The sequence below is a fragment of the Psittacula echo genome (genome assembly GCF_963264785.1).
Source record: "Psittacula echo genome assembly, chromosome: 7".
In the NCBI taxonomy this organism is placed as follows: Eukaryota; Metazoa; Chordata; class Aves; order Psittaciformes; family Psittacidae; genus Psittacula; species Psittacula echo.
Window position 1 is genome coordinate 7,637,938 of NC_137740.1, and position 22,653 is coordinate 7,660,590.

Below are 22,653 nucleotides of genomic sequence, written 5' to 3' on the forward strand. Positions count from 1 at the left end.
GGCTGTTCAAAATGCTTGAAGCACCTCCAGAAGAAGCAGGACCCGTAGAGAAGGTATGGGAAAGGCTGAGCGCGGGATGCTGGCCACCGCATTAGGCCAAGAGCTCCGGCTCCGGGTTTTTGCTGCAGCTGCCTCGGGAAGGCTCCGGCTCCGCTGAGCAGACTCCGGCGCCCGGTTTTGCTCGCGTCCGCCGCTGCCGTGTGCGGGCGGAGGAGGCTCCGGCTCCGTCCGTTGGACGGGCGGGGATCCGGTGCCGGGTTTTGGCCGGGCCGGCCGGGGAAGTTGCCGAAGTTGGCCCGCGAGTGCCGAGCCCGTGGCGCGTCCTTCCTGCGGGCGGGCTGGTGCATGATGGAAGCAGTATGGCTGCGCACCTCTCCCTGACACAGGTACCTCCAACGGGCTCTCTCCGCCGCCGCGCTCCGGGGCCTGGCGCTTCCCGTGTGCTGTTTTTGGGGGTCCGGGGCAAGAGCGGGGCCTGGCGGTGACCCGCTCCCTCGGCGCTGAGGCGGGTGTCGGGGCCGTCTCGACACCGCTGGGGAGTGGCTCGGCGCTCCCCGGAGGGCCCCGCGGCCGGGCGGCTTTGTGTGCCCGCCGCCGCCCCTCAGCCCTGCCCCGCCGCGCTAACGGCCGCGGGCGCTGTCAGGTGGCGGCTGAGGCGAGGTGGGGGCTGCGGTGTGTCTGAGAGACTGGCAGCCGAGACCCTGCCGCGTGAAATCAGATCCCGCCCGGTGCAGGTGCCTGTGCCCGGGGCTGAGCGGGCAGCGCGGCCGGGGAGCGGCCTCCCGAGGGGGCAGCGCGCTGAGATCTGTAGCCGCGGCCGGTCTTTTGTCTCATAAAGGTATAGGGCGCCTGGTTTAAACAACAGCAGAAAACCGAACGTGCCCCGTTAATTCCGGAGGCAGGTGGTGAGCTGGGAGGCGGGAGAGGGAGTGCTGGCCCCGGGTTTGAAAGGCGATAGCTGTGGGTCAGGTAGCCGTGCCACGGCCGGTGCCAGCGCGGCCTCCCGGAGCCGGAGGAGGGTCCGGTCGCAGCGGTGTCAGTGCCGTAACGGGCGGTGTGCAAGAGGGGTAGCTTGGGAGAGCATAAATTCATGTTTAAACTCCAAAGATACTGCTTGGAAGTCATTTTAGCTTGTTTTTGGTGGGCTCCATGGTGTGGAGACACCGGTTTTGTACTGCCTATGCAGGTGCTTAACAGAGAAGAGCTTTGCAGGTGATGCTCTGTTTCATGCTCAGGTGATCTCACTTTGCCGGAATCTTTGTTGTGTCTTTTTCCCGACAGTAATAGTATCACTTCATACAACTTACTCTAGTTAGAATGTTCTGTTCTACACACTACTGTAGTGTAGTTAGGACTGCATCTGATTCCCTAGAGATCCAGTACCAAATAAACTGTGCTTTATGGTACTTTTTGTTTCATTTAGCAGTGACATGAGAAATTTGCATTCCTAGCCTGAAGTGGTGCACATGCTCCTGGCTTGGGATGCTTCAATCTGATGCTCAGTTGTCACGTTTACTGAAAGCTGGTAAATAAGTGTGAATCACTTAAGCACATAGAAGTAAACTTAAGAAGTTGTCTGCAAGGCCTACTCAGTTTATGGTTACTCACTTATCTAGTTGACTTTTGAGGAAATCATCAATTATTTCAAGGAAAGAAATGACAGTTCAGTGAAACTGTGAGCTTTCGGACCACATGACCCTTGAGGTGCCTTCAAACCTCATATTCTGTGGTTTTAGTGGAGAAAATAAATGTGTCTTTACAAGTCTAAAGGTACTTAGTTATGAAGTGTAGTGCCTTCTGTGAGAGCTTGCTTTGGTATTAAAAAGCGTTAGCTTAGCCTTTTCTGTGTCTCTTTTTCAACAGTCTTCAAGCAAAAGGCAGAAGTTTAAAACATCTCCTTAGTGAAGAAAGAAGTTTTTATAGACCAGCAGCCTGATTTCTATTGGTCTAAAGGCATGGGCTGCTCTGGCTCTTTAATCTGGGGAGAGGGGAGCAGTGTCTCCTCTGGTGTGTTCTATAGAGCAAGACATCATTGCTAACAGGCTTTGCAATCCTTTCATTGTAGGATTTATTTACTCTGTTGGTCACGTGGCAGTGGGACTAAATACAAATGTGATAACGTTGACAGAAGCAGAAAAATCGCCACAATCCTTAAAACCATTGTGACTGCAGTGTACAGCAGTGCTTAAATTAAGAAGCTGTTGTTGTTGACCATTTGTGTGGGGATTTCTTTCCTGTTTGCTTGGGGTTTTGTTTGTGTTTTTCTTCTTGCATTGCATAAAAATCATCTTGGTCAAGCAAGCATAAAGATGATTACTGCAATTTCAGGGTTATGAAAAGTCGCAACAAATTGTTAAGTGTTCTAAATGTGTGTAAATGAGCATGAGGAAGTGAAAATACCACTGTAGGGGGTGGGGGATACAGTTGCTGGCTGCAGTGAGATCAGTTACTAAAACAAGCAATAAAAAGCACACAGATCAGTACTTTCTGCTGCGGACCCTGTGCAGAGAAGAAGAGGCATATTGACCTGCAGCAAGGCAAATGACTGTGTCAGATTTCTTTTCCCCTTCGCATGTTTGGTTTGACTTTGGTGATTTATCGTGGCTGGGAAGTGGGGTGTTTCCACATGGGGCTGGGGTATTTTCAGATGACTTTGCAGCTGCAGTGTCTGAGGGCTGGACATCCTTTATATGACCATCAAAGCTGTTTAAGTAATGGGAAACTTTTGGGTGCCAATTGTGCTCTGTTGGCTAAAGAGTAACGATATTTCAGGACCATGTAGATGTAGTGAAATTTATGACACCCAGGGTGCTTGTTTGCAAACTAAAGGTGATTATCTCATCCTCCTCCCCCCCAATTTAGCCATGATCTGAAGTATATTTTACCTCCCCATTTTGAACCCATTCCGCAGCATCTCGTTGCCTCTTGCATTTGCTCAGTGTCATAGTCTGAGCATAGCTGTGAGTTTAATATGGAACTTCTAAGGAAACTTCTACCATGTGAATGTTTTGTTGTGGTTGCCTTTAGTTTGGAAACAAGCTAGCAACATCAGTGAGAAGGAAGGGCTCCTGTCTCACAGATAGTTGTTTGAAAACGGAAATTAAGCTATAGGCAATATGAAGAGTTATGTTTTTGACCTGCCAAGGATGGTTGTTAATCTGCTCTATTTCATTTAGGGAATTTAGGGGGGGCGAAAAGCGAAGATGCAGAAAATCCATGTTGAAAGTGAGGAAGATCTGTTTGTTGAAAGCTGGCATTCAGAAACTCCTTGAAAACTGAACATGTGGTTTATTCTGAAAACCCCCTGTGTGATGAGGGGGGAAGGCCTGTAGAGAAATGTTCAAGGAGAACAGGAAGGTAACTTCTTGTGTTTGTCTTCCTGATGTCATAGAAGGCTTTTTGTAGAAAATGTGGTCGCTGTCTTGTTTACTATAGTAGGTCGTAACTGCTTTAAGACAAAGTCATGTCATACCAGTTTGTATCCTGATTAACTGCAAGTCTCAGTTTATAACTTCAGTGTTGTGTCAATTGTGTTGAAGGGAAGCATCAAAAATTACTACTAGGCTAAGCTAGATAGATACCTGATACATGTATTGCCAGGGTTAACGTCTTGTTACTGGAATACGTAGGATTTGAGTATTTAGGATAGGAATGATGCTCTCATAGTAGTATGCATGTTATTAGTAGTATGCATGTTGTATATAGTGTAGAGCCAGAGTTTTTGAGGTCCCGAGACCAGTTTGCCAGATAAATGATGAACAAAATGGTTAAATTAAGATTTGAATTTGTCTTTTTTACTGGAGTGAGAGATCTGTTTTTCCTCTTTCTGTCTTCCATGAAAGAGGAAGAAGAATATGCAGGTGTGTGTGTTGCAGCTTGCTTATAGAGGCAGCTGACTGCTCCTAAAGCAAATAGAACTCGTCTTTTTTGACTGATAATTGCATCAACCATGTTAGAGAGTGGCTGCATCTAAAAGGGCAGTGGAGGTCCTCTTTCATATTACACAGGCTTTGTTCAGTACTGATTAGAAGATGGTGGAGCTTTCCTGTAGTGATTTGAAAAGTCAATCGAACCATTCTCAATTATGCAGTGACAGACATTTACGCAGAGGGGAAGTCAGCAGAGTTTTTGCGCATGCTTCAGCTGTCAGTGGGAATGGAAGTGCTGGATTTAGAAGTATGTGGTAAGATTTGTGTGTAAATTTATAGTAAATATTTTCTTTTGTTACTGCTGCAGGAGATGTGCTTGGTTATATAGTGGAAAGCTTTGCCATGAAACACTTCAGATAAGAGAGTAAAGCAATAGGGGAAAAAGAGACAAGCTGATTATTGTTTGGAAAGGGCATTGTAAGAAAACCAGCTACACTTAAGCTTACCTGCTTTTTGGCTGGCTGACTGTGGGAAGAACATTTACAACCAGATGGTGGTGTTTGGCCTGGAAGCTCCAAATTAATCCTATATCTTTGCATCATGATAGGATACAGTACTTTGGATTTTCATCAAGATAGACTTGCTTGTTTCTCCTGTGCCTTATTTGGGTTGGAGGGGAAAATTACTTTGTTTTTCTCAATGGACAGCTTGTTTGTTTGTTTGTTTTTAAACCTTTTTGTGGGAAGGAAGATTGTGGGTGGATGGGGTGGACAGACTGGTAGTGGTATCTTACTACACCTAAATGCAAGTGTGCCAGAGGGGTGAAAACATGGAGATATAAAGGCTTGACTGACAACAGAAGATGAAAAAGAAACATGTCCCTGAAGGTGTTTTTGATTTCCTGGGTTGGTGTTCTAATGTTCATAGGTTTGTAACAAAGGTGGTAATTACTGGATCGGATGTTGCTGTTATGAAGAGATACATTATGATGGTTCCATTTAAAAGTTTATTTCTATTTTTGTACGCTGTGGAATCTGACCTTTTCTCCTTCCCTCCTTTTTGCATTGAAAATGAGTTGAATTTCCTCTCTGCAATTAGTTGTTAGAAATCCCATGAAATGAATTCTGCCAGGTAGATTCTATCCCGGTGCTTTAAAAGGTGTTGAGCAGTACTTTCCTTCTGATCCCAGAAGAATATTTGTATGTTGTTTTACTGTGGGGTATACTTGAAGGAAAAACAAGTCTGCTACTAGTAAGATAGCCTACAAAACATTTTCACTACTATTATTCTATTTGGCGTCACAGGAAATTCCAGTTACTGCAGTGATACTGGTGTTAAAATGAATATTGGAAACACCAGTGAAATAAATAAGTAGTATTGGCTTGTTCTCTAGGTACTGAATGAAAAGATTGTTTTGCACTTCGTGTTTTCATTGCAGGACTTCAGCACAATGTTTCCTGTCCAGGAGTGACAATGATCTGTTTGGCTGTAATAATGAAACATTTGGCTGAACAAAGAGTGATATTGGGCAAGAGAGATGATGTGTGAGGACTGATACTTCCAGTACTGGCCAACTCTGTTCTAGTCTTCTGCTTATGGCTTAAATTTGATTCTGTGCCTGTACTTTTGCATCATACTGAACTAATACTTAGTAAAACACTTGAATGTTTAGGAGAACTGGCCCTCTAGGTTGGATTTCAAAGTGTAGCGGAGTTGGTAGGCACAGCACTAGAAGTTTGTTTAAGAAAATACAGCATGCTTTGGAGCATGCTGGAAAGTGATGGGAAATGTTCTATTGGTATTATGGTAGTCAGAGGTCTGACAAAACTTTGACTATGTTTCATCAGACTATTTTAAGTGATGTGTAAAAGCCTGCCTAGTTGGTGGCTGAGATATTGAAAGCCTTTAGGTACCAGAGCAAGGTTAAGCTATATAAATGGAGGTACTGGATTGAATACCAGTGATGGTTTGCCAGCATATGTAATTTTTAATTCTGGCTACGTGAGAATTATTTCCTACCCACCCTCCAACAAAGCAAAAAGTCTGCTCCCCCAAGAAAAACCCCACAAAACCGCCCAAAACAGCTACAGAATCAGTAATGCCATGTGGCTCTTAGGAGAAACTGGGTGTCTCTGGGGCAGCGTACTTGCTGAATAAGCAGATGTCAAGGTCTCAATGAAAGTTCTCCTGTCATTTCTAGCTGTGCTCTGTAATTTATCTTTCAGGATGTTCTGGTGATCTTGCACTCTTTTCGAGTTAAAAGGATCACACTAAACCCCTGATTTCTACCAACCAACCATTCCCTCTTAGCGTTCTTTGATAATTGGCACCTGTGAACATGTAAGTGCTTAGCCAAAAGAGCAACTGTGTTAGCTGTTTGCTATAGAAAAATGAATGTGGTCTTATTTAAGCTGCCAGCATTTATGTGCACTGTAGAAAGTGTTTTCTACAACTATGATTGATGACATCTAGAATACTGTTGGTTTCCATATTTCAATGCAAACTTCTAAATTTTTGAAAGCTGAAGAAGCTACCTTGTTGGATTCAGGTTATACAAAGGTCTGTAAATCCTGGGGTTTAAGATCATATTCCTTTTAAGGGGGAGAATTCTGGTTTTGGATGATATTCGAAGTTAAGTAGTTTAGGGTTTTTTCCAGTGTTGTGTGTTATTGTATTATGCTCAGCTGTTCCAGCTGGGTTTGTTAGGGCAACAAACACATTGTGATAATCTAGTGTTAACCTCTGAACAAATGCATGGAGTCGTGAACACAGTCTTTGGTTCAGGCACCATACACTTCATCGAAACAGTATCTGACTTTTGTGCCTGATTATATCTCTGGGAAAAGGGGAAAACCTAACAGTACTGGAGCTAGATGATCTTTAAAGGTCCCTTCCAACCCCAGCCATTCTGTGATGCTATGAATGCATTTGTTGGTAATCTCTTGGGCAAGCCAAGATCTTAAGTTTTGCATGGTTTCAGGCCTTGGGCCTTTTTAGAGCTGCTAAGAATGGTTTAAAAATAAATTGATAAAGGGGCCTTTTCAAAAGAAGCTGTTTTATCTTTGTCCACTTAAGTTTAGGTGAGCACTGAATGTCTGGTAGGTGGCAGTGGATTAAGGCAGAATCCTGTGGCAAGGATTCAAGTTACAAAAACCTAAGTTTAAATATTACTATCTCTTAATTTGGTACCAATGCTGTGGATTTAGTTGTGAATCCAGGAGCTAACGTGGATATCAGGAAATTTTATAAACTGGTTGCATAGGGCACTAAATGCTAAAGAATGATGCAGGGATAGCAAAATAAAATGATATCGCTTTGCACTCATCAGGGAGCACTTCCTAGCCTGTGTTGTTTCAGGTTTCTTCTTTTGCCTATAGATGATCTTGCTTAAGAACTCATTTCACACTGCCTAACCTGGTGACCTGATAGTAATCTGATAGTGGTTAGTATCACTGGCTTCAAAACAAGAAGTTAGTCTTCTTAAGGTTACAGCATGGAGAGTTCTCATAGTCCTCATCATTTTACAGAATAAATAGAGTTATATGAATGCTTAATGTTTCTTTGAAGAGCAATAAAGTGTTTTATATGTTTATTTATCCAGAGAGGAACAATTGAAATATGGATTATTGTTAATTATGGTTAATTTTCTCTCTCTCTGTTACAGCTATCGAGTGCAAATCCTGTGTATGAGAAATTCTATCGACAGGTATGAATGTTCTTGAGCGAACAAACTTTATTTTGTGTTTAAATCAAAGAATATTCTTTACCTATGGACTTCAGCATGGCCAACTGTGTGTAAACAGTAAAAGTTCAAGGAAAATTATTCAGGTCTGAGTTATATCAGTATGAGTTTTATGTTGATTGTAAGATGTCTTATTTAATTTGCTAGGGAGCTGCCAGGTATGTATGACATACATCACTTTACAGTTAGACTGTTGGCTCTTTGAATGGAATAAATCCTTGCATAATACTGTATTGATATGCTTTTTGATCCCTTTTAGAAGCAAAGCTGAATTTCTTATGTTTGTAGTGCAGTTAGTGTCATGTAAGGCTTGCATCTCTCTTGAGTAATCCCAAGAAAATTACAGGTTACTGTAAGGAGTGAGATTTGGATAGAAGGCCCCCGAATGCCAAAAGAATGCATGTAGTTCTTGCAGCTTCACTCAACAGATACAAGTCTTTTGACTTTATAATATAAAAATACAATTATGTACAAATAATACAAAGTTTATGTATCACCTGCCTTATCTTTAGGCCCTGCAAAAATGAGGTGTATTCATTGCTATAAATACAGCTTTTTTGAAAAGTAGCCATTTCATCTATAATAGTAATTCCATAATAGCAATATCTTGTATCGTGTGCGTAAACATTTGTATTATTGTACGAACATAGATAATATGAAAACTTCCAAGGAAATGTAAACTGAATGCGTGACTGTATAAAACAATTAAAAAGAGTATTTTTTTTTGGTAGAAAGACCTGATGAGTCTGTAAAATAACAACCTTATATGAGTGTGTTTTCGTTTGTGCAACTGTAATGTTCCTGTCTGTCTGTCCTAAGGCAGGGTATTGTGTATATGACACCTTTGTTTAGGAACTTCTTTCGGGCATCAACATTAGAATGTGAGCTTATCTGCTGGGGAAGAAAAGACCATGACTTCTATTGAGCTCTATTTTTGAATAGTCCCATTATCAAGTGCCTTAAACAGCAGTTTTATCAAAGTTACTCGAAGTGTATAAGCCTATGATGCCTGAGAAGTTAGAACATTCTATTTTACTTTGACAGAGGTTTTTCTCTACTACAGGAGAGTAGCAGATTTGAAATTGCTAAAGGGAGTTTACCTTGATCTAAACTTGGATTGCTCCTGGAGGCTAAAGGAGATGGTAACACCCTCACAAAGGTTTTCTTCGGTGATGCACAAACCCACTGTCTATATCTGGGAATTAGATTAAAAGCCTTAGGGAATCCCATATTATGGGGATTGTTATAAGATCACAAGAAAAGGCAAGGAACTAATTTTGTTTGTACCTTAGGTTTCCTACTGCGTTACTACTGACTGTCACTGTCATGTATCATCTTTGCCACGTGCTTGTCTCTTCCTCCTGACTGCAACTGCTAAACGACTGAAGTGTGAAGCAGAAAGCTGGATAAACTGAATTTAAGCACAAATGTGATACTGGTTCCTAAGTCACTTAGCATCTTGCATTCATTAGAATACATAGCCTAGTGAAACTGGAGCACTATTTGTTATCCAGAAGTCTCAGCTGTATACAAGAACATGATGTTACTGTTCATGAAGTTGTGCCAATGGATTTGCTTTCCAGAGGATTAGTTTTCTGACTTGCTCAGCCAAACTCTTTTCTGCAAGCATTTGTCCTAAAGAATAACTTTCAAATGCACTGTGTCTGAAGTCTTTCAGTTGCACTGGATAACTTTTTCCTTCCCTCCCTTAGATAAGGAGATCTCAACTTTAAGAACAGAAATGTTAGAAAGACATTTCCCACTTTGTCCTGTGGTGCTGGTAAAGCATGTTTTTCTTCTTTTATACCAGAAGCGCTTCAGAACGTTCCCTGCAATTTGAGAGTAAATCCATCACCTGAAATAACTCTGATGCTTAGAACACTTCCAATTCTACCACAAAGTAATTCATCTGGCATAATGTGTCGTGAAATGGGCATAAATCCTGGGCTTTATGCTTAGAATGGGATTGAAATCAACCTTTCAACAGGGGCACTTCTCTTTCAAATGAAAGTTTTTCTGTTTAACCTTTTCTAGACTGACTCTCAAAACAGGGTCAGTTTAAAGGACAAATATGTGTGATAAAGTAATAAGAAATCACTTCATTGTATGATGCCTTGTAGCAGGTAAGCAGCATGCCTGAGCTGCTGCTGAATTCTTGATGAATCCCAGGTAATTCTCAATGTTAACCTTGTTGACTTAGTGACCTCAGATGTAAATTTGTAACTTTTAATCATTTCTGGCCCTTATGAAAGACAACCTGCAACAAGGGAGTTGCTGGCCAACAGCTATGGAAACTGCTTTTTGCACAGGAGAGAAAAAGCTCTACCAAGCTGGTGTATAACTGACAAAACCCAGTGATCTTCTCAGTGCAATAGTCAAATATAAGCCAATTTTTGCAGTATTTTAATGCTTAGTAAGGACTAGTAGCTTCCTTGAGCTATGCAAGTGTGCAAGAGGCAGTAATTTGTGAAGAAATTGAAATCAACTCTTTAAAAAAAAATAGTTACTGAAATTAACTTAATAGTTGCACAGGAAGAAACTATCCATATTGGGTTAAATAAGAATCCTAGAATAGTTAGGGTTGGAAAGGACCTTGAGATCATCCAGTTCCAGCCCCCCTGCCATGGGCAGGGGCTCCTCACACTACGCCATGTCGCCCAGGGCTCTGTCCAACCTGGCCTTAAACACTGCCAGGGGTGGAGCATTCACAGCTTCCCTGGGCAACCCATTCCAGTGCCTCACCACCCTCTCAGTAAAGAATTTCTTCCTTAGATCCAATCTAAACTTCCCCTGTTTAAGTTTGAACCCATTACCCCTTGTCCTGTCACTACAGTCTCTGATGAAGGGTCCCTCTCCAGTATCCTTGTAGGCCCCCTTCAGATACTGGAAGGCTGCTATGAGGTCTCCACGCAGCCTTCTCTTCTCCAGGCTGAACAGCCCCAACTTTCTCAGCCTGTCTTCATACGGGAGGTGCTCCAGTCCCCTGATCATCCTCGTGGCCCTCCTCTGGACTTGTTCCAACAGTTCCATGTCCTTTTTATGTTGAGGACACCAGAACTGCACACAATACTCCAAGTGAGGTCTCACGAGAGCAGAGTAGAAGGGCAGGATCACCTCCTTCGACCTGCTGGTCACGCTCCTCTTGATGCAGCCCAGGATACGGTTGCTTTCTGGGCTGCGAACTCACACTGAAGCCGGCTCCTGTTCATTTTCTCATCCACCAACACCCCCAAGTCCTTCTCTGCAGGGCTGCTCTGAATCTCTTCTTTGACCAGCCTGCAGCTGTGCTTGGGATTGCTCCGACCCAGGTGTAGGACCTTGCACTTGGCATGGTTAAACTTCATGAGGTTGGCATCAGCCCACCTCACAAGCGTGTCAAGGTCCCTCTGGATGGCATCCCTTCCCTCCGGCGTATCAACCGAACCACACAGCTTGGTGTCATCGGCAAACTTGCTGAGGGCCCCCTCAATCCCACTGTCCATGTCACCGACAAAGATGTTGAACAAGACCGGTCCCAACACCGATCCCTGAGGGACACCACTCGTTACCGGTCTCCAGCCGGACATGGAGCCATTGACCACAACTCTTTGTTGTCAAAAGAAGCCAGCAAAGCCTTCTTTTTCAGAACATACCAGTAATTAATTTGTAGGATAATTAAATGTAATCAAACTCTGGGGCTTCTCTGTCCTTACAAATCAAATGTTTTGCAGGCATCAGTAAGAAAATCCTGTGCTTATGAAGGGCTAACTAGATAGGTTCAGATGATGGTCTAATGTGAATAAGCTTCCCTGTCTGCTATGTAACTTGAGAAATTCCTGGGGCTTTGTACTGGAAACGTACTACTCGAGACCTTGAAATCCAGGCATAATCAATGCTTTACAAACTTACAACAGTGGACACTTGATTGTTTGCTTTTGTATTAGTGGGTTTTCCTAAATTTTCAAGTGGAATTAATCTAAATCTTCATTGCTGTCCTATAAGAGTGTCTTATGCTGGGGTGCCAGCTTGTGACTTGGGAGACCTGGGTTGCCTTCCTTGCTTTCTGTCCCAGACTGGGTCATCCAGGCAAAATCCTTACCTACCTGGGTCTTAGTTGTGTACAGACAATGGGGATAATAGTTTATTTTTCTGGAACACTGTAAAACATATGAAAGTGTGAAAGATGCTTGGATACACATGCATAATATAACTTAAATTTGTCAGTGTTAGTTTAAGCTATCAACTTCCAAAGCTTGTCTATTGATATTTAATCTGACGCAGCTAGCTCAAAATGTCTTCATTCTAATATAACATTATTTTTGATGAAAGGGAGTTTTTATTGTAATGTTTAATAAACATTTGTTTAATATTTAAATTACTGTTCAGAAGTCTGAAGGTTGGTCTGAAAGTGATGATATTAACCTGAGCATTTTTCCTTGCTAGCTTTTTGAGAGCGTACGTAAAAGAGATGGCATCAATTCAGAAGGTAGATTGTCATGTGAGGGTTTTTTTTCTCCCTGCAGGTTGATTCTGCTAATGCTGGAAGAGTGTTGGCTTCGGATGCAGCTGTTTTCTTGAAAAAGTCTGGATTGACAGATTTGGTACTTGGAAAGGTATTTAATGACAGTCATGTAATTATCTTGTCTCTTGCTTCAGTTAGTAACCTGCGTAAATTAAAATGCTTAGTGCTACTAAAAGGATATGTGATTTTTCCCTAATGTGTTTTCAGTTGTGCTGTCTAATAGTCTCCAACTTCATTATCCTTGCTTGTTCTACTATGTATGTAGGTGGTGGTGGAAAATAAAATTACTTAAATGTGTCACAACAAGTAAGTGCTATCATGAAAGTCAAGACCTGAACTTTGATCCAAGAATGTATTGTTAAGTGGACTGAGAAGTTGCCAGCTTCATCTCAGTGCTGTGGAACACTTTGTGTTTATTGTTTTTATGTTTTAGATTTGGGACCTAGCTGATACTGATGGCAAAGGTATCCTGAACAAACAGGTATGATTATTTATATGATGAATGAGGTTACTCTAGCCGTTAGCAAGCCTTGAAAGAAGATAAAACAGGTTTTCTAACAAATTTTTTCAGATTTTTCTAATTGCATCTTGATACATACTTCCCATTTCAGTGTAAGCTACAAGAAATTAAGCAGCCTTCAGCTACCTCGGCAGTTTTTCTTCAAGTCATAAAATGAACTTCTGTGTAGCTGTGTAGTACAACATGCTGAGGAGTTATTTAAGGGTTAAGGTACTGCGTTTACTACAAAGGTGACTTCTTAATCTTGAAAGAAAATTAATGCAGAAATTAAAATCCTAGTAAAATCTTCAAAACTCTTAATTATCTAATTTTGGTGGACTTGACATCAGTGTATTCTGTTTGGAGTTGTTCTTCCAAAGCTGTAGTGATGAACGGCATGGCAGTCACACTGCGCAGTCAGTGCTACTGGAAAGCTCTAATGTACGCTGATGTTTGGTTTGAAGTATAGTTAATTTAATAACAGGCTGTGGAGAGTGAGCTGCTTCATCCCATGGTAGGAAAAGGAGGAGCTGGAAACATCTACCAAACATTTTTTTCCCCAGATTTCCTTTGATTGCTTTTTCTCATGTGCTGTATATTTGTCTTCCTTGTCCATCAACTGCCACCTTTGGGATCAACTCAGTTCCTCCAAGATGAACAGATGAACTTTAAATGTTCACTGCTCTGCCACAGAACTGCTGAGTTCTAAGAACTGACTACACTAGCCAGGAAGTTACTAAATCCTTGGAGCTAGGAAGTACAAACTTTGCCTCACTGGACGAATTCAGTGGTTGCTGACTGCTGCTTTCTGTCACTTTCTGATCTCCTTTGAAGCCATTTGGAACACTTTGTATCTATATAGCAATACTAGAAAAACTCTTAATTCTTCTGAAATTTGAGTATTTTCATATAATAAATCCTTTCAAATTTCATTTCTCCTGTAGGAATTTTTTGTGGCTTTACGACTTGTAGCATGTGCACAGAATGGATTGGATGTTTCCCTGAGTAGTCTTAATTTGCCTGTTCCTCCACCAAGATTTGTAAGATTTCTTTTTTAATTGAACATATCAATTCATTAATAAGAGCTTCTTATAAGTGAACAATTGGGAAGGTTTGATATAAATACCCAAGCACTTCTGACAGTGGTGTTGTAGGGCAATAGGGCCCTACAACAGGGGACAGTTAAGCCATGTGGAATAAGAATAAGGTGCTATATATTCTAGTGGGGATTTGGATATAAAGTTGTGTATAATTTGAATATATATATGGCATTTGTTCTGTTAGTGTTGTCCTTAATGGAAGAAACATGTTAAATTTCTTATTCTGAATTTTGGTATCCTTAATTAAGGTATGAATGATTAAAATGCAGTTCTGTGAAGGAGCACCTTCTCAAATATGGGAGTGGTTTTGCAAGGTCAGAACCATGTCTTTTTTAATGTGTTTGGTTTTTTGCCTGTTTTCCCTTAGACTGATACCAGTAGTCCTTTGCTACTCAGTGGAACAACACCAAGTGATGTACCATGGGCTGTTAAGGTAAACTAGAGATTGGGCTATTACCTAGAACTATGATGTGGTTTGCGAGAAAACATAAGTCTAAGAAAAATATAATGCTGCTTGTAGCTATAATTGATAAAGTATGATAAATTACCATTCATGTCAAATCTGTGATTAGGTTAGTAGACCTAATTTGATAAAAATGCTTGACCCTTGAGAAATCTCTTCATGTTTAGAAATTTCTGGGGGAAAAAGGGAATAGTTACTTGAGGTCATGCAAATAATAGAAGAATAAATCTCAGTGGGTTTTAGATGAGCCTCTAGCTGATTTAGAAATAACACCTTTTTCATCTTGTCTTTTAGGCATCAGGAAGTGCAACGTATGTGTGTTTCTAACCAGCTAAAGCAAAAAGTTAATACTTTTGAATGAACAGCTGCTTCTTAGGCTATGAGTGTGACTGTTGCCACAAGTAATATTTTTCTTCTGCCCCTCAGCTGGAAGACAAAGCCAAGTATGATGCTATTTTTGACAGCCTAAATCCTGTGAATGGACTGTTGTCAGGTGACAAAGTGAAGCCTGTACTCCTTAACTCAAAACTGCCTGTGGATATTTTGGGACGAGTAAGAACACCTCCCTATTAATAGTTATTTCACAAATAATAACTGTTCTGCATTCAGCAATATCAAATTTTCAAATGGAAGATTTGTAGTAATGAGCCTAACTATTAAATACTCTCTTGTGGAGTGGCCACACGTGTAAATACTAAACTGTAAAAAGTATATAAAATATTCTTTTGATACTTTGACAGATTGCCTCTTAGTACAGTTTATCAGTTATGTGTACTCTTTAACACTTGGTTTAGGGCAGGGTGCCCTTGGCGCACTCTGTCTCCAGCTTAAGTATCTCTCTTCTTTTGTGTGGTCTATGTGAATGTATGTTGCTCAGTGAAAACTTATGCTGTTAATCTTAATAGAACTTAGGATATGGTGGAGGGAGACTGTCCACATTTGGTTTTAATGAGGTTTTAAATAGGAAACCGCTGCAGTTGAGACAATCATCCCTATATTCTGCTTTTTCTTGGTAGGTGTGGGAATTGAGTGATATTGACCGTGATGGAATGTTGGATCGAGATGAGTTTGCAGTTGTAAGTATCTTTTTCCTGTTGGGGTTTTGAAAGCCTAATGACAGTGGTTTAAAATAGATGTGTTGTATATTAATTTTTGACTGTTTGTGTGTTTCATTTATTGCCTTTATTCAGAGACCTTAATCAAGTTTTAGTACTATTTAATGTTTCTGTCAGTTTGAATGTCTGTCAATATACATCAGTAATTTCCTTTGTTGGCTAAATGAGCCATTAAGAACCTGTGATCTGTGTCCCATGTGAGACTGTTTTCAGGGAGGAGGTTTTACCTTCACCTTCAGTGTTTATGTAAAAAGAAAATTAATACCTGTTTCATTGCCAAGAATTGATGTTATGGGCAGCATCAAAACTTTGCTTTGTTTCTTCATAATATAAATGTGATTAATTTACCTTTTCCTGCTGTCACGTATATTTTTGAGAAAGGATAAAAGTGTAAAAATTGTCTTGTTTGAATATTGTTCTAGTCATTTTCAGGCTTCTTTATGCTCCTGTTTCTTTTGAAACCAATTCCTTTAAGAGCCTAGTAGTTAATTGTCACTATATTTGATTTCCTGTGTTTATGTTGTAATTCTTCAGATTTCTAGCTTTGAGATCAGAGGGTTGATATGCTCTAGGGAAACTTTTGAGATATAATACTTTGCAGGTTATCAATTTAATTTATAATATCTTTAAAATGCAGTTCTATGCATTGAACAACAGTCATAATACCATCATATAGTATATATATATATAGAGTACTGCTATATATATATATACACAAAATGTATCACTACAATAAAAGAATAGATGCTAAGTAGAGTGATTCCTGGAGAAATGGTGAATACATTAAAATTAAGTGTATGAGATTTTTTCTCAAATAAAATTCCACAAGTGGTGGTGCAAGCTTGGTAATATTTAGAAGAATCACTCTAGTGTTCTAAAGTATATTGAATTGCATTTGCTAAGCACTGAACCTCAAAAGAAAGGAGTAATGAAAAACACAAGTCAGAGGGCAAGAAGCTGCAATTCAGTTGAGGTGGGCTTGTAAAGGAGAAATATAATAAAAAAAATGCTCCAGAGTTGTTTCTTAACTGGTTCTTTTTAATTTATATATATATATGTATATGCTTCTTACATATTTACATACACACACACCTTGTTTTCTGTTCAGGCCATGTTTTTGGTGTACTGTGCTTTGGAGAAAGAACCAGTGCCAATGTCCTTGCCTGCAGCTTTGGTGCCACCATCAAAGAGAAAACCTATTAGTGTTCCCGGAACAATGCCATTAATTCCATCTTCAACATCTACCAAAGAGTCTCATCAGTCCTTGCCACCTGTAGGCATTTTGGCTGCCAAAACACCATTAACACAGGTATAGTCTGAAGTTAGGTGGGGTTAGATGACTTCTGCTCTTATACTGTGCATTGGAGACTGCCTGTATGAAGAGTCTTGACACAGGTTTCTAGTTTCCTTCTTTCCTGGTTACTGAATTTTAGGAGGCAGATGGGAAGACCAGGTGGTATGAAATTTATCTTGTTCTGCATTTTTTGGATGTCTTCAGATATAAACAGTTGGGTAAAAGAACATTATTTAGTAAGGAATTTAAAGATACTTTTCAAGTAAATTATTTCAAGGTGTCAAGCTCAACCCGAAGTCATAATATTAAGAAAATGGTTTAAAAATGTAGTATTGGTACACATATGCAGAACGTAAATCTCTGGCTGAAAACTGATTTGAATATGGACAAGGTTTTAATACCAGTTGTGGCAGGCACGTATGTGCAGTTGTGTGTGCATGCATGCATGCAGTTTGAAAAGCATTATTGAAAAAGGAAAAGATAAGTACAAGCAGTGGGAAAAAGAAACAAAAGGTCTGGCATATCCACCTAAACACATGAGATTTGGTATTTGTTCTGAATGTGATTATTAATAAACTTGATGCCTCCCACCCTGCTGAGCATCTTATTTAATCCTGGTCATTTTGGAGTCCAGAATTTGAAAAGATGTCTTTCCAGGTAGATTGTAACTTGTTCTATTCAGTATAAGAAAAACTTGAGAAGGTGATCTAAGTTAAGAACTGTAGTACATAATGCATAAGGTGCTGCTTAGACATTTGGGTAATCGATAACAAACTGGAGGTGCCAAGGTTTTCATCTGGCAATTTACTTGACTGGTGGTAAGTCTTTCTGTATGTATTACAAAGCAGTGCCATTCTGGGTGAGTATCTCAATGTGTGTTTTGTGTACAGCACCATTTGGGATTCATCTGTTGAATGTCCTTGTATGCTGAAACTAATTAGCATTCATAAGCATGCACTTGAAGCCACTTTCACTCAAAACCAAGCCAAACGTCTTTATGATAGCTTAGTGTTTGGAAAAATGGCTGAAGTAAGAAAGTGTTTTTAATTCCCATCTTTACCTTGATTGGAGGTAAATTCTACAGTTTAGAATGTGCCAACTATTAAAAGTCTGGGCTTGAGCAGACCAGCTGTCTCTCTAAAACTGCCCAGCTGTGTAAAGAGAAATAAAATTGATAGAGCCAGACAGTAAGCAGGACTGTGACTGAGCACAGTGATGAGGGCACAGCCCCATGCTGGGAGGAGATCTGGGCTTCAGGGAATGCTTTTAATGCACAGGCAAAGAGGCAGAGCAGTACCAGCCAGACTTGGTGCTTCACTCGTGTAAATACTTTGCTTCTGCTTTTGGACTTGATTGTGGATCTCTGCTTTGAAGGATAAAACTGGTTCATGAACTAGGCACCGATCTCACTTTCTAAATCTATGTTGTAGTCCTTGACTTAATGTAATTCTGAAAGGAACTGTCTGAAAAGAGACCTGCCTATATCTCAGGATTGTGGGTTTGATTTCTTTTTTTCCCCTCATATCCCCACCCCCTTCAGTGGGTTGTGTCGCCTGCAGACAAAATTAAGTATGATGAGATCTTTCTGAAAACTGACAAGGACATGGATGGATTTGTGTCAGGTATGGAAGCCAGAGAACTGTTCTTGAAGACAGGGCTGCCTTCTGCTCTTCTTGCACAGATCTGGTAGGTTTTTTTCGCCGTGACAGCTGTTTATATGATGGCATAGTTTGCGCTCCTTCCTAGCACTTAAAGAAAAGTGCTATGTTGACATTTCTGGGAAGTGTAAGTTGGGGTTTTTTATATGATAGCATGGCCTCTGTATAAACAGGGGTAACTTATTTGCTTCTACTTTAGGACAGAAATGGGGGGAAAATGAGTTTATGCTACTCATCCTGTCTTAGAGGAGGAGGTAAAGCACCTGAACACAGATTGTTACAAACAAATACTGCAGTTGAGCTAAACTTGTGTATTTAAGGCATCATAGTGTTGCTGTGTATCTAAACTTTGATACTGTCCATATACTGGTGAAGAGAATTATCTGTATAAAATTCTTAGCATGTGAAACTTACTGCCCATCTCAGTCTATAACTTACTCATCTGTCATTACAGATAGTGGTGACACATGGCTATTTTAATTCTTGCCCCACTATAAGCTATCGAGGGGCACTCTGATAGGAAAAGCTCTTTTTTCCTGTTTCCAAGGTATGGTTAACACAGCCTCTAATTTAGGAGAATTTAGGTAGACTTGTGTTGGCTGTGGAACATTTGTAGTTCTTTAATTTAGAAGGCACCTCAGTTACAGGTACTCAGGCGGTGTTAGTGACTTATGGCTCTGATTCTGCCTTTCATCAGATCAGAACTTACTGTAACAGAGCTGTGGACCTTAGCCTGCAAAGAGAAGGTGGCTGTATATGTTTGAGTAATGTTTCCTATTTATTACCATGCCTTACTTCTATATTGCATTATTTTAGAAGTGATACACACCACTAATTTTGGCATTTTAAAATGACAACAAGTACAATAAACAAGGTTGTGCCTGCAGAAATGAGGGCTTGATTTATTTAATGTGCATCTCTGTACAGGGCTCTCTGTGACATGAAGGACTGCGGAAAGCTTTCAAAGGAACAGTTTGCTTTGGCTTTCTATTTAATTAATCAGAAGTTAACAAAGGGCATTGATCCACCTCAGGCTCTGACTCCAGAAATGATCCCGCCTTCAGACAGGGGAGTCAGTTTACAGAAGGTAAGGATGGATTTGGCATTTTTAGTGTCCATCTCAAACACAGAATGTTTATTTCAAAGACCGCACAAAAAGCACCTCAAATACTGGCTTATCTTAAATTTATCATAATATCAGGAACAAAACAAGTCTTGGGTGCAAAGACTTGACAAAAACCTGTTCCATCCACGTTTCAAATTGGAGCTGTCATTTATTATGCCTGCCAACCAAGCGGAGAGATCTTATGTTGGGAAAGCATTAATTTCTTTTTTGAAAGAATAATCCTTCTGCTGCCTATCTAAAGAAATTTTAGGTTGCATCTGGAATAACACTCCCAAGTTCAGTGTTTTTCTCCTAATGTGTTCATGGTTACTTCTTTTCATATTGATCTTTTTGAAGAAGTCTGGAAACAATGTGAACTAAATAAAGTTTAGAACTATGTACTTAAAGTTTAAAAAGTAAATGCTCCTCCATTTTATACTTCACACTCCTCATAGTCTGTTGACTGCCATCTATCTTAATCCAGCAGTAGACTGTATCTCAAACAGTTCAAGCTGTATTTATCAGAATGGTAGAGCTCATCACAAATTCTTACCTGTTTTACACATCATGAAGTCTGATGTGAGTTACCTTTTCTTGGTTGTGCAAAACATTGCCCTAATTCTACAACTTCCTTGAACAGAATGAAAAATTCGTACCTGGAAACAAGATGAAACTCAAGATTTGGCACTACTTTTGAGTTTCTGTAGCTGATATCTAATTCCTTTTTACATTCTGTTTTTAAAAAGTGATTGCTTTATTTGCAACTCTACTAATCTTTTTTGTATGTTTGCTTTCCTTTCTATGTCTCTTTTCTAGTTTGGACTGTTTTTTCCATTCTGCACCACTCTGCTTTTCATCCTTATTATTCTGTCAGTTTGTTAACTCTGCTTTCTCAAGGTTAGAGAATCTTTGCTTTTCTAATATTTACTGTCTGTTGGTTTAATGATGAACATCCTTCTAAGACTCTTACATATTCATTGCAATAGCACAGCACTTCTCTGAAGTGTCACAGTACCTTGCAATCTTGAATTATTGCTGATTTCCAGTGTTGTTCATCTGGCAGAACTCCAAGGTTCTTCCTTGGACTCAGACCTCTGTGTCTGTTACCTTTTGGTAATACTTGCTGCTTATCCTAATGCTGCATCTTACCGTGTTGAAATGACTGAGGAAGTGGTGACAGAGCAGTAGGCCAATGTGACAGTTTGCAGTTGTCATATTACAGAAAGCTTAGTGATCAGAACATTTTAGATCAATGTTGGTTACTGCTCTTCTATGTGTGTGAATTGTTTTAATAGAACTCTCAAAGATATTAGTGTGCTGTTTTAGGGTTTTTTTGCATTAACATAATTGATAAGAGTATGAATATTGTGAAAGAAGGTAAGTTAGCTTTAGTTAGCTTTGTAAATCCTCACCAAGAATTTATTTTACTAGATTGAGCTGAACTTTCAGCTTAGTTTGAGCTTTTCAAAAGAGATGTTGTCTTGTTGATAAGAAATAACTTGTTTGTCCAAGATTATTGTTCGAGAATTGAACTCAAAGGATAAAAGCAGTAGACAGAAATAAGCTTTTTGCTGGTTTTCTTGAAATGGCATGGCTTACGCTGGGGGGGGACAAAATCCAGACTTACCCTCAAAACCCCACCTTAGGCTTCATCTTCTGAATTGACCAATATACAGGTAGTAGCAGACATATCAGTGAGTATAATGGCAAACCATTTTGTTTTTAAAATAGGGAAAATTAACTTGTGACCCTTCTTCCCAGATATTCAGAATGCAAATGTATGTTATTTTATATTGCTGTTATCTAATGTTTGGTTTCCGTAGAGATAGCGTAACATCTATGTCGAGTTTGAGGCCTGAATGCGATCCCATGGGATCGCGTGAATGGGATACAGCAGCAGTCTAGTACTTGTTGCTGTGTTTCTTTACTTAGAACTCTTTGAGGTTGCTAAATTGTACTTGCATTACCAGCCATAAAACTTAAACTTACATGCAGGTTCCTCTTAAAGAATTTTGACAGGGATTCACTTTTATTGCTGTTTTGAGTTTAAAGACTCAAACCGTTGTTTGCTTGCATGTTGCAGTGTAGTGGATGGCAGCAAATAGTTCTAACTTGCGTCTTTGTTAACTTGTATATTGAAGCTAAAAATGGCTTTTATGTTCCTCCCTCACACCAGTTCTCCTGAAAAATTGCAAATAAGACTGAACTACATCTTGTTCAAGCTTGACACTGGTGTCAGTGTGCAGAATAACTGATGAGAGGAGGAGGCCTGGAAAGAATTTGAACTTGTAGCTAATAGCTTCATGTTCTCCTTCTGTCTCTTTGCTAGAAGTAAAATCTTTCTCTCTAGAACACCATGAGCAGCTCTGCAAACCTCTTGTGTAATTCCTTTAGAACAGGACTGAATGTCATAGTCATTTGAGAAGCTGTATGCTAACCAGTTTAAGAATAGCTGTATGGCTTTTTTTATTCTCAGTTCATGATATTTGTTCTAGTAAAACATGCATGAATAACCTATAGTTCTGCTGAATAATGCTTTCTGCCAGTGTGCTCAGATTTACTGTTTAGGTCTTTTCATGGCTCTTGTTTGCTTTTTGTTTTGTTTTTCTCCAGAGTATAAGCTTCAATAAATACGTAGTTAATAACACCTTGATTTATCTTTAGAGAAACTTTGGCATTTAAAACCTTTGGTGTTATTTTGGGAGTATCACTGCCTTTTTTTAATTATATGCGTATACTTTTCCTCTGAACTTTGTGTTTGTCCTGGGTGACTTTATTCCACTTCCACTCGAAGGAAGTGATGTATTTATAGAAGGTAGTTACAGTGACTATGGCTTCCTAAACATGTTCTTATTGTGATAAGGCATAGTAGAATAATTACAGCATTTGCTAATTTGTGGCTTTAGCCATCGTTCTCTAGTCATATGTGTACTTTTTTGAACCAAATAATTTGTATTATAGTAATTATCTTATAAAGACACTAAGTAAATGGGAACTCATGGGCATAACTTGACTTTGTTTAGTCGAAGTTGCATTCAGTACACTGAAGGTTCACATTAAACTAGCTCGATATCACTTAAAGCATTACAAAGTATCTATACGCTGCAACTGGAGGATCACCAAGGTGAAGAAATATGAAAGTACTAAACAAACCAAACCACTCTTAAATGAATGCTAGGAAGCCAGCTAAACATTAATTTTAGAATTCATTTAATTGTTAATTTTAGAACTAGATTTATTTGTTTGTATGATCAGGTGGTCCTGTGCTTTGTGGAAGATGACTTCAAGAGATTACAGGAGAGAAACT

The 22,653-nt window shown here is 39.8% G+C and overlaps 1 protein-coding gene across 3 annotated transcripts in view; it reads left to right on the plus strand.

Annotated features, from left to right (window-relative positions):
- Positions 1–286: 286 nt before the first annotated feature.
- Positions 287–22,653, plus strand: part of EPS15 (epidermal growth factor receptor pathway substrate 15) — a 52,019-nt gene continuing 29,652 nt past the window's right edge. For 2 of the 3 annotated variants that reach the window (XM_080624264.1, XM_080624265.1), the window contains exons 1-11: positions 287–386; positions 7,534–7,575; positions 12,114–12,203; positions 12,546–12,593; positions 13,556–13,651; positions 14,079–14,144; positions 14,601–14,726; positions 15,191–15,250; positions 16,398–16,598; positions 18,124–18,269; positions 19,169–19,328. In XM_080624264.1, coding sequence (XP_080480390.1) covers positions 360–386; positions 7,534–7,575; positions 12,114–12,203; positions 12,546–12,593; positions 13,556–13,651; positions 14,079–14,144; positions 14,601–14,726; positions 15,191–15,250; positions 16,398–16,598; positions 18,124–18,269; positions 19,169–19,328 — 1,062 coding nt within the window. In that variant the 5' untranslated portion in view covers positions 287–359. Of the gene's footprint in view, positions 387–7,533; positions 7,576–12,113; positions 12,204–12,545; positions 12,594–13,555; positions 13,652–14,078; positions 14,145–14,468; positions 14,727–15,190; positions 15,251–16,397; positions 16,599–18,123; positions 18,270–19,168; positions 19,329–22,653 lie in introns of those variants that run through there. The other variant, XM_080624266.1, reaches the window with a different exon arrangement.